The sequence below is a fragment of the Mobula hypostoma genome, chromosome 1 (assembly GCF_963921235.1).
Source record: "Mobula hypostoma chromosome 1, sMobHyp1.1, whole genome shotgun sequence".
Lineage (NCBI taxonomy): Eukaryota > Metazoa > Chordata > Chondrichthyes > Myliobatiformes > Myliobatidae > Mobula > Mobula hypostoma.
In genome coordinates this window covers 182,624,806-182,638,477 of record NC_086097.1, presented here as the reverse complement: position 1 = coordinate 182,638,477, position 13,672 = coordinate 182,624,806, and the positions used below count along the sequence as shown (strand labels likewise).

At 47.1% G+C, this 13,672-nt stretch overlaps 1 protein-coding gene across 6 annotated transcripts in view; it reads right to left on the bottom strand.

The window, feature by feature from the left end:
• The window catches only part of LOC134353203 (potassium voltage-gated channel subfamily H member 2-like), a 63,003-nt gene that overhangs the window by 14,045 nt on the left and 35,286 nt on the right, over positions 1-13,672 (bottom strand). For all 6 annotated transcript variants that reach the window (XM_063061237.1, XM_063061230.1, XM_063061223.1 and 3 more), the window contains 5 exons: positions 7,921-8,346; positions 7,176-7,575; positions 3,063-3,262; positions 1,185-1,437; positions 13-206 (listed from right to left, as the gene is read on the bottom strand). In XM_063061237.1, the coding sequence (XP_062917307.1) occupies positions 13-206; positions 1,185-1,437; positions 3,063-3,262; positions 7,176-7,575; positions 7,921-8,346 (1,473 nt within the window). The remainder of the gene's footprint in view (positions 1-12; positions 207-1,184; positions 1,438-3,062; positions 3,263-7,175; positions 7,576-7,920; positions 8,347-13,672) is intronic.

Below are 13,672 nucleotides of genomic sequence, written 5' to 3'. Positions count from 1 at the left end.
TCCTTCACTCACATCTCGCAGGTTGAAGGTGATCTCCAGGTTTGCCCAGAAGTGCCTGGAGAACTCGGGGTAGGATTCCAGAACCTCCAAAAGGTCCGTGCTTTGAATCCGGTGCAGGTCACAGTAGGTCAGCGCCCTCACGTCCGCGCTCGACTTCCCCGCGCGGGCAAACAGGTGGATGGGCTCCCCAAACACATCGTTCTTTCCTAGGAGTAGTGGACACCGGCTTAGGGAGCAAGCAGGGCTGTGGGAACACCAGCAGAAACTCGGCACCAGGGATCCTGGCACTCCCTCACCCTGGCTGCTCCCTCTCGGCACCGAACATCCATTTTTGTGACACCCAGTAGACTCTGCACCATCTGCACATTGCACCCACTCTCTGCGAGAGCACCCAAACTCGCCAGCAGTGCCGCCCAGGACGAGGATGCCAACACCACACCCACACGTTTCCTCCCATTCACACAGCTCCACTGGGCCGATACCCTGTCCTGAATTGAGTTAGCCCCTCACCTAAACCCCGGTCTGTATGCCCCTGGACCCACAACCACCATCCCTTCATCCCCAACTCCCTATCCACCCCGTTCCTCCTCCAACCTTCACTGCTTCACTGAGCCCAGTCTCTCCTGTTCACGGCAGAGTGAATCTCCTCCTCCAGGAAGCCCCCAAGACCCTCACCCCCCTGTGTCTGCAGTGTGGTAACACGGGAGTTTGCTGCCCTCGAATCATGGGGTCATCCAGCAAGAAACAGGTCCTTCGGCACAAATGGTCCACGCTGACCAAGATTCTCATCTGAGCTAGTCCCATTTGCCCGCTAAAACTTTCCTGTGCATGCACTTGTCCAAGAACTACTTGAATGTTAATAGACCAACGCCAACCACTTCCTCTGGCAGCTCGTTCCAAAAACTCACCACCCTCTGGGTGAAAAAGATCCCCTCAGGTTCCTATTGAATTTCTCCTCTCTCACCTTAAACCCATGCCCTCTAGTTCTTGATTCTCCAGCCCTGGGAACATGACTGAGTGCATTCACTCTGTCTCTACCCCTCTACCTCCATTGCTCCAGTGAATAGAGTCCCAGCCTGTCAACACTCCCCCTACCTCAGCCCCTCCAGTACTGGTGTTTCAGGGGAAGATGGGATCAAGGTACAGTACCAGGAGCGAGAGCGACGGGTGACCACCACACTTACCGAGAATGGCCAGAACCAGGTTGTCCCGCAGGATCTCAATGGAACCGCGGGAGATGAAGTAGAGGGCTGTGAGGACGTCACCAGCGTGGAGCAGTGTGTCGCCCGGTGGGGCATGTGTGGTCCTGAACTTGACGGCCAGAGCCCGAAGGCAACCAGCAGAGGCACCATGGAATGCCTTGCAGTGCTGTAGGAGGCTGCGGTTCAGGTGGAGGCAGATGTCAGCCTGGAGGCAGTCAGGGAAACCCTTCAACACCTGTAACCGGGGGGAGATGGTGAAGAAGGGAGGGGGAGAGGGGAAGGAATTGAAATTGATTTATTGTTGGATGTACTGAGGTACAATAAAAAGCTTGTCCTGCATACTGTTCATACAGATCAAATCATTACACAATACCTCCACAAAGGTAAAACAAAGACAATGTAGCAGCTACAGAGAAAGTGCAGTGCGGGTAGACAATAGAGTGCAACATCTTAAGGTAAACTGTTCTGGTGCTGGGGAATTGTTCAATCGTCATATAACAGTGGATTAGAAGCCGTCCTTGAACTTTCATGATCTCAGGCTTTTGTATCGTCTGCCCCATGAGATGGGATGGGTCGGGGGTGCAAGAAGTGAAAATGTCCAGGTCTCTGTCCTGACAAAGGGTCTCGGCCTGAAACGTCGACTGTACCTCTTCCTAGAGATGCTGCCTGGCCTGCTGCGTTCACCAGCAACTTTGATGTGTGTTACTTGAATTTCCAGCATCTGCAGAATTCCTCTTGTTTAGGTCTCTGATTATGTTGGCTGCATTGCTGATGCAGTGAGAAGTGTAGACAGAGTCCCCAGAGAGAGAAGCTAGTTTCAGTGATGTGCTGCGCTTGTCCACAACTCTCTACTGTTTCTTCTTGTCACGGGCAGAGCAGTTGATGCACCCGGATAGGATGCTTCTATGGTGCACCAGTAAAAATTGGCGTTCCACAATTTTGCAGATGTTGCCATCATAGTGGCTGTAGGTGATGTTTACTCCAAGGAAGTTGAAGCTCTCTATCTCAATTACACTGACATGAACAGGAAGCTGATGAAGTCAATGACCAACTTGTTGGCTTTGCTGATATTGAGGGAAAGGTTGTGTTGTGACACCACGTCACCAAGCTCTCTATCCTTCCTGTACTACTAATTGAGTGGTGTCACCTGCAAAACTGTGGATGGAGTAAGAGCAGAGTCTAGGCACGCAGTCGTGATCAAACAGGGAGTAGAGTGGGAGGCTGAGATCACAATCTGTGGAGCACCCAAGCTGAGAATATTTATGGGAGAGCTATTGCTGCTTATCCTTACTGATTGCAGACTGTTGGTCAGGAAGGCAACGATCCAGTTGCAGAGGGAGGTGTTGAGTCTCAAGTCTATGAATTTGGGGATGAGTTTGCTTGGAATTGTATGGGAGGGATTGGGGGAAGGGAGGTGGAGAGTCCAGTTGGGGGTTGGGAGGGGAAAGGTGAATGGAGAAGGGATGGAGTGAGAGAGAACAATATTCAGAGAAATGGGGAGGGAAGGATGTAGAGAAGGAAAGAGCTGGAAGGTGGGGTGGATAAGGAGGCGGAAGGGAGCAGGAAGTGTGAGACAGAGAGTGAGGGAGAAGGACCAGCATTCATTGAACCACACCTACATACCCCATCCAGCCTCTCCCTCTCCTCTGGTGACCACCCTCCCACACGCAAACTCTACAACACCACCTACAGCCATTCAGCATTCAGCCAGTAGTGCAGAGGCCACTGGGTCTCAGAAGTCGGAGATCAGCAGTGAAGTCATCAGGTCAGTGGGGTCACCAAGGACACAGTAAGGTCAGAGGTTATGCACCGGAACCCTATCTCACCATTCACCGCTCCCTACCCCTGCCTCTGACTCACCGCGTTCATGTCGATGCCGTTGGTGTAAGACCAGGCATGCTGGAAGTACTCCTCCAGTCGCTGGCGCAGGGGATTGGGGATCTGGTGGAAGCGGATGAACTCCCGGATCCGTAACATCTGGGTGTGGTATCGGGCGGTGCCCGAGTACAAACGCTGGATGATAGCAGAGACATTGCCAAAAATGCTGGCGTACATGAGGGCTGTGGAGAGAGAGCATGGATAAACATGGAAAAGTAACGGCACAGCAGGACCCAGCACAACAGCTAAGGCAGCTGAATCTGCAGGCAACACAACAGTCTGCTGGAAGAACTCATCCCCAGGAGGACTTCTTGACACAACATGAAGATCATCTAACCAGGGAAGCAATTTTATGGGACTGATGCAGGGTTTTGACCCAAATGTCAACAATTTCTTTCCCCCAACAGATGCTGTGTGAGTTCCTCCAGTAGATTGTTTGTTGCTCCATATTCAAGCATCTGCATCCTCTGCTGTCTCCCGGTGAACCCGGGCTTGGATCAGTACATGGAACTACAATGTTGTAGCTTTAGACACTTGGCTGTGAGAAGGGACAGGTCTAGCAGTCAAAGTTCCTGGATTCAGATGTTTCAAACACAACAGAATGTGGAACATACAGTCTTGGACTGTGCAAAATTCTTCTGATTTTGATATGAATCTCTGTTGTGGACTGAGAGTGGGAAGGGGGTAGAGCTAAGTGATCCAAGTGTGATCCAACCAGAACATTACCTCACAGCTCGTGAACTTAATTTCATGACTAATGAAGGCCAACACACATACGCTTTCTTAACAATCCCATCAACTTGCGTGGCAACTTGGTGCCTAAGGATGTGGACACCAAGATCCCTCTGTTCCTTCACATTGCCAGGAATCCTGTATTTTTCCTTCAGATTCAACCCTTCCACTTTTCTGGGGGGTGGTTACATTAGTACTGAGGGAGAATGTCACAGCCACACTTGGAGAGGATATCCTGGAGGGCTCCTCCACTGATGGATGAGAAAGTATGATGGGGTATACTCCAGCCCCCGGTAGCTAGCAAGAGATGGAGAATCAGGAATGTTGTGCTGGGAAATTTTTAACTTCTACAGTATTGACTTGGATTTTCTTACTGCAAGAGGCATTTGTTACGTAATTCCAGGAAGCCTTACTGATACAAAATTTAAATACTCCATTGAGGAATTGGCCTCTGATCAGATAATCAAAGTTTCAGTGGTACAGTATTTTGGGAACAATGACCACAATTGTTTAAAATTTAAGATAGTTATGGACAAAGATAAGACAGGCCTTCAGGTGAAACTGATAAAGCTGATGGGAGTGAATTAGAACATAGATCAGTACACCACAGGAACAGACCCTTTGATCCACAATGTTGCACTTAATTGATGCATAATTAAAATCCTAACTTCCCTTCTGCCTACACAATATCCATATCCCTCTATTTCCTGCACACTCATGTGTCTGTCTAAGGCACCTTGAATGTCTCTGTTGCGTTTACCTGAACCACCATTCCTGGCAGCACATTCCAAGCACCCACCACTCCGTGTAAAATCTTGCTTCGCACAACATTGAACTTGCCCTCCTCACCCTTAAATGCATGCCTACTACCATTATACATTTCAGCTCTGAGGAAAAGATCCTGACTGTCTTATCCATCTATCCTACCTATAATCTTATAAACCTCTATTGGATCTCCCCTCAGCCTCTGCAGCTCGAGAGAAAACAACCCAATATTGTCCAGCCTCTCCTTATAGCACATGCCCTCTAATCCATGCAACAACCTGATAATCCTCTTCTGCACCCCTTCTAAATCCTTCCTATAATGGGGTGACTAGGACTGAGTGCAATACTGGATATGCAGTGTAACTGCAATTTTATAAAGCTATAACATCCCTTCCCAAATTTTGAACTCTGTGCCCCAACAAATAAAGCAAACATTTCTATGCCTTCTTTACTATCCTGTCAACTGGTGCAGACACTTTCAGTGACCTATGAACTTGGACCCCAAGATCTATCTGCATACCAAGGTGTTGTCTTGCCATTAACTGTGTATTGTCTCTTTTCACTTGATCTCTCAAAGGGCAACCTCACACTTGTCCAGATTAAACTCTATCTGCCATTTCTGCAACTTATCTATCTCCTGCTGTAACCTTTGCTAATCTTCTACGCTATCCACAACAGCACGTTTGTATCATCTCTGAACTTACAAACCCACCTGGGACATCGATAGGATGCAAAGCTGGGCTGAGAAGTGGCAGATGGAGTTCAACCCAGATAAATACGAGGTGGTTCACTTTGGTAGGTCAAATATGATGGCAGAATATAGTATTAATGGTAAGACTCTTGGCAGTGTGGAGGATCAGAGGGATTTTGGGGTCCGAGTCCATAGGACACTCAAAGCTGCTGTGCAGGTTGACTCTGTGGTTAAGGCGACATATGGTGCATTGGCCTTCATCAATCATGGGATTGAGTTTAAGAGCCAAGTGGTAATGTTGCAGCTATACAAGACCTTGCTCAGACCCCGCTTGGAGTACTGTGCTCAGTTCTGGTCGCCTCACTGCAGGAAGGATGTGGAAACCAGAGAAAGGGTGCAGAGGAGATTTACAAGGATGTTGCCTGGATTGGGGAGCATGCCTTAAGATAAAAGGTTGAGTGAACTCAGCCTTTTCTCCTTGGAGCGACGGAAGATGAGGGGTGACCTGATAGAGGTGTATAAGATGATGAGAGGCATTGATCATGTGGATAGTCAGAGGCTTTTTCCCAGGGCTGAAATGGCTAACATGGGAGGGCACAGTTTTAAGGTGCTTGGAAGTAGGTACAGAGGAGATGTCAGGGGTAAGTTTTTTTATGCAGAGAGTGGTGGGATGGGCTGCCGGCGACAGTGGAAAAGGCGGATACGATAGGGTCTTTTAAGTGACTCCTGGATAGGTACATGAAGCTTAGAAAAATATAGGGCTACGGGTAACCCTAGGTAATTTCTAAAGTAAGGACATGTTTGGTACAGCATTGTGGGTCGAAGGGCCTGTATTGTGCTGTAGGCTTTCTATGTTTCTATCTTCACAAACAGGAGAGGTCCCCATACAGATGCCTACAGAATATCCCTAGTCACGGAGCTCCCATCAGAACAAATCCCATCACCCACTGAACTCTGTCCTCTATGGACAAGCCAAGTCTGACTCCATACAGCCAAGTCCGGCTCCGTACAACCAAGTCCGGCTCCGTACAGCCAAGTCTGACTCCATACAGTCAGGGCATCATGCATCTTAATTATCTGGAGGAGCCTAACAAGAGGGACGGACGACATCCACAGCTCTACCTTCATCATCTCATTGAAAAATTCAGTTGTTAGTAAGTCATGACTTGCCCCACACAAAGCCACACTGACTGTTGCTAACTAGGCTATGGTTTTCCAAATGCTCATAAATCCTATCCCTAAGAATCCTCTCCAGTAACTTCCCTACCACTGACAATGATGCTCACCATTCTATAGTTACCAAAATTATCATTATTTCCCTTGAATAATGCAACAACGTTCCTCTAAGATCTCTCAAGACTAGAGGGGACAGAAATTACATCTCTTACCTCTCTCAGTAACCTGGGGTATATCCCAACAGGCCCTGAGGACTTACCTTAATGTTCTTTAAGAGATGTTCACTCCTTTATCCTTGAGTGGTCCCACCCTCTCATCCATGGTCCTGTAAGAATGTTGTGGCTTTCCATGAGATTCCACACACCCACCCCACCCCCACTAATGGAAGCCTAACTTCCAAATTGCTTCCTCAGTCTGTTATGGTTAAGGTAATAGTCTTCCCATCACTGCTGTCAGAGTGGATCACCTCCCATCCACCTGATCCTGTACCTACATGGAATCTACCTAGTCCCTCGCCAATCAACCTGGAGCTTGTCTGTATCTCCTCAGGGCCTCCCATTGGTCTCACCCCACCACAGATAACCTACCCACCCTTCCTCCCAACAACAATAAATGTGAATCACTCTTTCCCAGCCCTCGACTGTTTGCTCTGCTTCCCTCCCCAGAGCTGGTGTTTCCAGCATCTGCTTCCATTGGTTTCATCCCCAGCTCAGAAACTTCCTGCCACTTACAGCCAATGAGCATGACGCAGATGGTGAAGATCTTCTCAGAGTTGGTGTTGGGAGAGACGTTGCCGAAGCCCACGCTGGTTAAGCTACTGAAGGTGAAGTAGAGTGCGGTGACGTACTTGTCCTTGATGGTAGGGCCTGAGGAGGTGTCATTCTCGAGGTACTGTTTGCCAATCTGGTCTCCCAGCGAGTCCAGCCAGCCGATCCTGGGCTGCAGGAAAGTGTGCTCCACATTCCCGATAGCATACCAGATACAAGCCAGCCAATGAGCGATCAGGGCAAAGGTGCACATCAGCAGGAACAGTACGGCCGCCCCGTACTCCGAGTAGCGGTCCAGCTTACGAGCTACACGCACCAAACGCAGGAGGCGTGCGGTCTTCAGCAGGCCAATCAGAGTGGTTGTCTGCACAAACCAAAACAGTGGAAGCTTGCTGAGTGTTTGTTGACTGTCCAAGTGACTGTCCAATTGTCCAACCGTCTAACTCAATCTGTCTGACATTCTGACTGACTGTCCATCCAGTTAACCGTCCATGAGCAGCTCACCACCAGACACTGACTATCAAATTCGGTCTGATACTGACCGGGGTGGGGGTAGACTTGGGACTGAGTGTAAGTGGTGGGGGTGGAGGGGTGGGTGTCAGGACACTGATCATCGAACACTGACTAGTGTGTGGGCTTGGTGGGTCCGTCCGTGTGTTGGTTGGATCATTGTTATGGGAAGGTGTCAGATACTAGGAACATAGCTCACCTCCTCAGAACCAGAGCGGAAGATGAGCAGATCGAAGGGGATGGCAGCCACCATGTCAATGAGGAACCAGCCCTTGAAGTAGTGGATGGCAATTCTGACCGGGTTACTGACCACCTCATCATTGCTGTTGACATAGGTGGTGCGGAAGTTGATGAAAATGTCGATCATGAACATAATGTCCACCATCAGGTCCACCACACTGAGAGGGTTGCAGGAGTAACCACAGCCCCTCCGTCTCACCTCCTCCTGATCATTCAGCAAGAAGGCGGCAGAGTAGGGCGTGAAGATGGCAGTGTAGATCACCAGCAGGAGTATCAGCCAATCCCACACTGCTTTGAAGGGACTGTAATGGAGAATGGTCCACTTGTGAATCCGCGGAGCCTGGAGTTTATACTCAGGAAGAACATCAGCTCCGAGAGACAGGACCTGGGGAAGATATGGGATTTAATCAACATGCCAGAGCTACTCTTTTCATTCCCTGCACTGCATGGCAATAACCAGAACTTTGATGTTCCTTGTAAATCAACACCCATGACCTTCTCAACCCCAAAACATCACCTACCCCAGAGCAACTACAACATTCCAAACCCATCTGGCCAATCACAATCAAAACTCCTCACAGCAACACAACCAGCCAACCACGATCTCTCACACCAACCCAACCCAACCAGCTAATCACACCCCTCACACCAACCCAACCCAACCAGCTGATCACACCCCTCACACCAACCCAACCCAACCAGCTGATCACACCCCTCACACCAACCCAACCCAACCAGCTGATCACACCCCTCACACCAACCCAACCCAACCAGCTGATCACACCTCTCACACCAACCCAACCGGCCAATCACGACCCCTCACATCAACCTAACTCAATCAGCCAATCACAACCCCTCACTCCAATCCAATCAAACCGACCCAACCAATCACAATCCCTCTTCCCCAACAAACCTCCACTTTAATCCAACCAACCAATCAACCAATGACATGAAGAGTCTTGTACTGAAACGATGACTGTCCATTTCCCTCCATAGATGCTGCCTTACATGCCAAGTTCCTTAAGTGTTTTTCATAGGTTGATTCACAAGCAGATTCCAAGGTCAGAATTGAACCTGGACCGCTGGAACCATGAGACAGTGTCTCCATCTTCTATGCCCCTGTGAGCCCTTGATGGACTTCAGTGAGGCCTTCGACAAAGTCTTACATGGGAGTTTGGTCCATAGGTTCAGGCCCAAGGCATCGAGGCAAGCTGGCAAAAGGGCAAGTATGCAGATGATATGAAAATTGGTAGGTAGTAAGGAATCAAATCCTGATAAGTGTATGGGCAGCATTCCCAAGGGTCGGACTGTGAATAAGGGGCAGAGTGTAGGAGCAGGAAGGTGAACGCGCACTTTATAAACCACCAGTTAGTTCACAGCTGGAACACTCTGTATGGGTCTGCTCATCTGACCATAGAAAGGAGGTGACTGCACTGGAGACGGTGCATAGGGGATTCACCAGGGTCCTGTCTAGGATGGAAACGTTTCAACTTTGAGAAGAGAATGAAGAGGATTCCTTGGAATGGAGGGAGCTGATGTGGACAGAATTGTGAGAGGCGTGGACAGGTAAAGAATAGGAAACCTTTCTCTCTGGCAGAGGAGTTAGGGTATCGTTTAGGGTGAGAGGTAAGAGGCTTAGAGGGAATCTGAGAGGAAGTTGATTTTCCCAATGAAGACTGAGCTATCCAGCTGTTAACTCAGTTCTTACTGGGCAAATCACTTAGGTAACCGAATGGCTGTGACCTCAAGATTGGTGCCAGTAGCAGAGATACTGGGATAGTGGGATCACACCAATGGAGTACGGCTGGGAGCAGTGCCACGGGATCACTGGAGTTCTTGGTGATGCAAGGACCAATTACACAGGATATACCCAGCAGGGCAAACTTCACAGGGTCATTCCCAGGTACAGACCTTTTATGAAGAACAGGCAGCAAGGAAAAGGTGTGGTGCTTTTCACAGGGAGACCAGTGCAGTGGAAAGGAAGATCTTGGCTTTTCAGAGCACAGGGTTGAACAGAACCAATGTCGATAACAGCAAAAAAAATAGAGGAGTTAGTTGTAGATCACCAATGGTTGTAATATTGGGCACAGTAAAACCAGGGACTTCGGTAGAGTACAGTGTAGCGAAGTAAATGTCTATGCACCAAGTGCTGAAAGTTTACGTAATAAGATAAAAGATAATGTTCTGCATTGATACATCACTACCTCCTTATACAACTGAATCCCCAACTTCCTCACTTGCAGACCCCAGTCAGTTCAGATTGGCAACAACATCTCCTCCACAATCACGATCAGCAGGGTGCACCACAAAGCTGTGTACTCATGCGCTACTCACGTCACACTTGTGTAACTGTGTGGCTAAGCACAGCTCCAATGCCATTTTTAAGTTTGCATACCTCTGTCATTGGCCGAATCAAAGGTGGAGATGAGTCAGCAAAGAGGAGGGAGATTGAAAATCTGGTTAGTGGTGCCACAACAAACCTCTCACTCAATGTCATAAGACCAATGAGCTGATTGTTAACCAGGAGGAGGAAACCAGAGGACCATGAGCCAGTTCTCATTGGGGAATCAAAGGTGGAGAATGTCAGCAACTTTAAAATTCCTCAGAGTTATCATTTCAGATGATCTGTCCAGCACGTAAGTGCCATTATGAAGAAAGCATAGCAGTCAGAGTTGGAATGTCATCTAAAATTTGGACAAACTTCTGTAGATGTGTGGTGGAGAGTATATTGACTAGTTGAATCACAGCCTAATATGGAGAAATGGAAACACTAATGCAAAAAAGCCTACAAGTAGTAGTAGATACGGCCCAGTCCATCACGGGTAAAACCCTCACCACCACTGAGTCATCTACCTGGAGTGCTGTAGCAGGAAAGCAGCATCCATCATCAAGCTCACTTCTCACTGCTGCCATAAGGAAAAAGTTACAGGAGCCTCAGGACCTGCACCCCCAGGTTTAGGAACAGTTATTACCCCTCAATCATCAGGTTCTTGAACCAGAAGGGATAACTTCACTTGCCCCATTACTGAACTACTCCCACAACCTATGGACTCACTTACAAGGATTTTTCATCTCATGTTCTCTATATTCATGGCTTATTTATTGCTGGTATCATTAGTGTTATTTCTTTTTGTCTTTACAGTTTGTTGTCTTTTGCACATTGATTGTCTGACCTGTTGGGTCTTTCATTGACTCAATTGTGTTTCTTCTGCAAGAAAATGAATCTCAGTGTTGTGTGTGGTGATATAAATGTACTTCGATAATACATTTACTTTGAACTTTGATATGGCTACATTGAGTTGTGCATTTAATATTTCAATAATATTTTTAAAATATTGTACATTGTTTGATTATGCATTCTTTGTTGGTTACCTAATTCTTTGTTGGTTACCTAAGTGGCAGCACGCGGCCACTTCAGTGGTGATGTCTGTTATCTGTCAAGTAGAGGACCATGCACAATTCTGATTTGATGGAGACAGACGTGAGAGCACGGAGGAACATCTGGAAAACTTCTGAAATGCCCGCTTCGCTGCCGCTGCTACTGTGTGGTAACCGGAATCTCCGGAGCAGAAGGCCCTGAAATCCTCGGCTTTCAGCGGCCAGGGCGAGGTTGAAGGCACTCGGCAGAGGATGGCGCTCGGGAGGCTGTATCAGAGAGGCTGGTCGGAAGCTCGAAGCTTTCAGACGGATGGACTCAGTGTCGGCTGCTTCCAAGGCATTGGCGAGTTGACGGTGCCTGGAGGTTTATGGCAGTGAGTTTCTCCCTTTTGCCGCCTGCTATCGGGGACTTGGGAGTCGATCGACTCGGGGACTTTTGAGACTTTATTTACCGTGCCCATGGTTTGTTCTTCATCAAATTATGGTATTGCTTTGCACTGCTGTAATTATATGCTATAATTATGTGGTTCTGTCAGTGTTAGTCTTTGGTTTGTCCTGTTTTCTGTGATATCACTCTGGAGAAACATTGTATCATTTCTTAATGCATGTATGCATTTCTAAATGACAATAAAAAGAGGACTGAGTATTCTCATAATCGAATCTAATTCATTACGGGTTATATGTTAAAGTATGTGAATGGCATACTACGTTATGCCACCATGTCATAAGTGCATGCCCCAGTAAAAGTAAAAAATGAAGTACACACATTTATCCTTGGGCTCTCCATGTATTTCTTTTGATTAGTTTTAGAGTTACAAAACATAACAGTGGCAACAAGAAAGTTTTAAAATGAACCCGAGATGACTCAGGAAAGAAACATTTAAGTTTTTTAAAATGCAACATGTTTTTCTTTCTCTTTGGAAGCGCAGCAAGATAGTTAAGTTTTTTAAAAAGGCAGAAAACAGATGAAATTCATGGGTTCCTAAACAATGAGTACCAGGTGATAATAATAATAAATAAATAAAAGCAGAATTAGCTGGCTACATCAGAAGGATAGATGTATTCAACTGCACAAAAAAAAACTGGCTAATGTATACTGAGCGAATTGAGCAGTGTTTTGAAGCAAATGAAATAGCCAATGAAAAGCGAGTGCCAATTTTACATAGCATTAGGTGGAAAGGCATTGAAGTTCAACTGTTTCAACCAAACCAGCTAAAATGAGCTTTGCTGATATCATGAAAGTAATGCAGGAACATTTAGAACTGACGCCATTGTTGATTACAGAATGCTTTAGCTTTTATAAGCAGAATCAAAAGGCAGTCTAATTGAAGAGATTGTCTGAGCTTTGTCAGTTCAATGATGAGTTTAATGGTGCACCGTGAGATTGTTTAGTTCAGTGTTACCTGGATAACATCATTGTTACCATTAAGGATGACAAAGAACAATTCCAAAATCTCAAGATTGTGTTAAAGAGATTAGAAGATTATGGGCTCAGAACACGACTCAACAAGCAAGCATTCCTTAAACCAAGCATCACTTACAGTGGTCACACCATTGACACACAAGGCTTACAAAAGTGTGCTGAGAAAATTCAAGCAATGGCGGATGCCCCAGGGCCAAAGGACGAGTGTCACGGTTGTGTTCCTTTTTAGGATTTGTCAATTACTGAAACAGGCTCCTGCCAAACTTGGTTACTGTGCTCCACCCCTTGAACTACTAACCTCAGAAAGGGATGAAATGGCAACAGACAAAGCAGTGTGAGGTGGCTTTCCAAAAAGTAAAGGAAGTGGTGATATCAGACCCTGTATTCACACATTGTGATCCACATCATCCAGTGAAGCTTGCCTGTGATGCCTCACCTTATGGAATAGGTGCAATCAGGTCATTTATATTAGTGATGGAACTGAATGTCCCATAGCCTTTGCATCATGTTCCATAGAACATAGAACAGTACAGCGCAGGAACTGGCCACTCAGCTCACAATGCTGTGCCAAACCAGCTGAAAAGAAAATCAGAAATACCCAAACACTAACAACTCCTACCTACACCACGTCCATATCCCTCCACCTTCCTTGCCTATCTAAATGCCTCTTAAAAGCCTCTAAGGTATTTGCCACTACCACCATCAAGCAGTGCATTCCAGGCCTCCAGCGCTCTCTGAGCCCTTCACATCTGCTTTGAACCTACCTCCTCTCACCATCAATACATGCCCTCTGGTATTACGACATTTCAACACTGGGAAACAGATACTCTCTGTCCACTCTATCTATGCCTCTCAATCTTATAAACCTCTATTAGATCTCCCCTCAGTTTCCAGCGCTCCAAAGAAAACA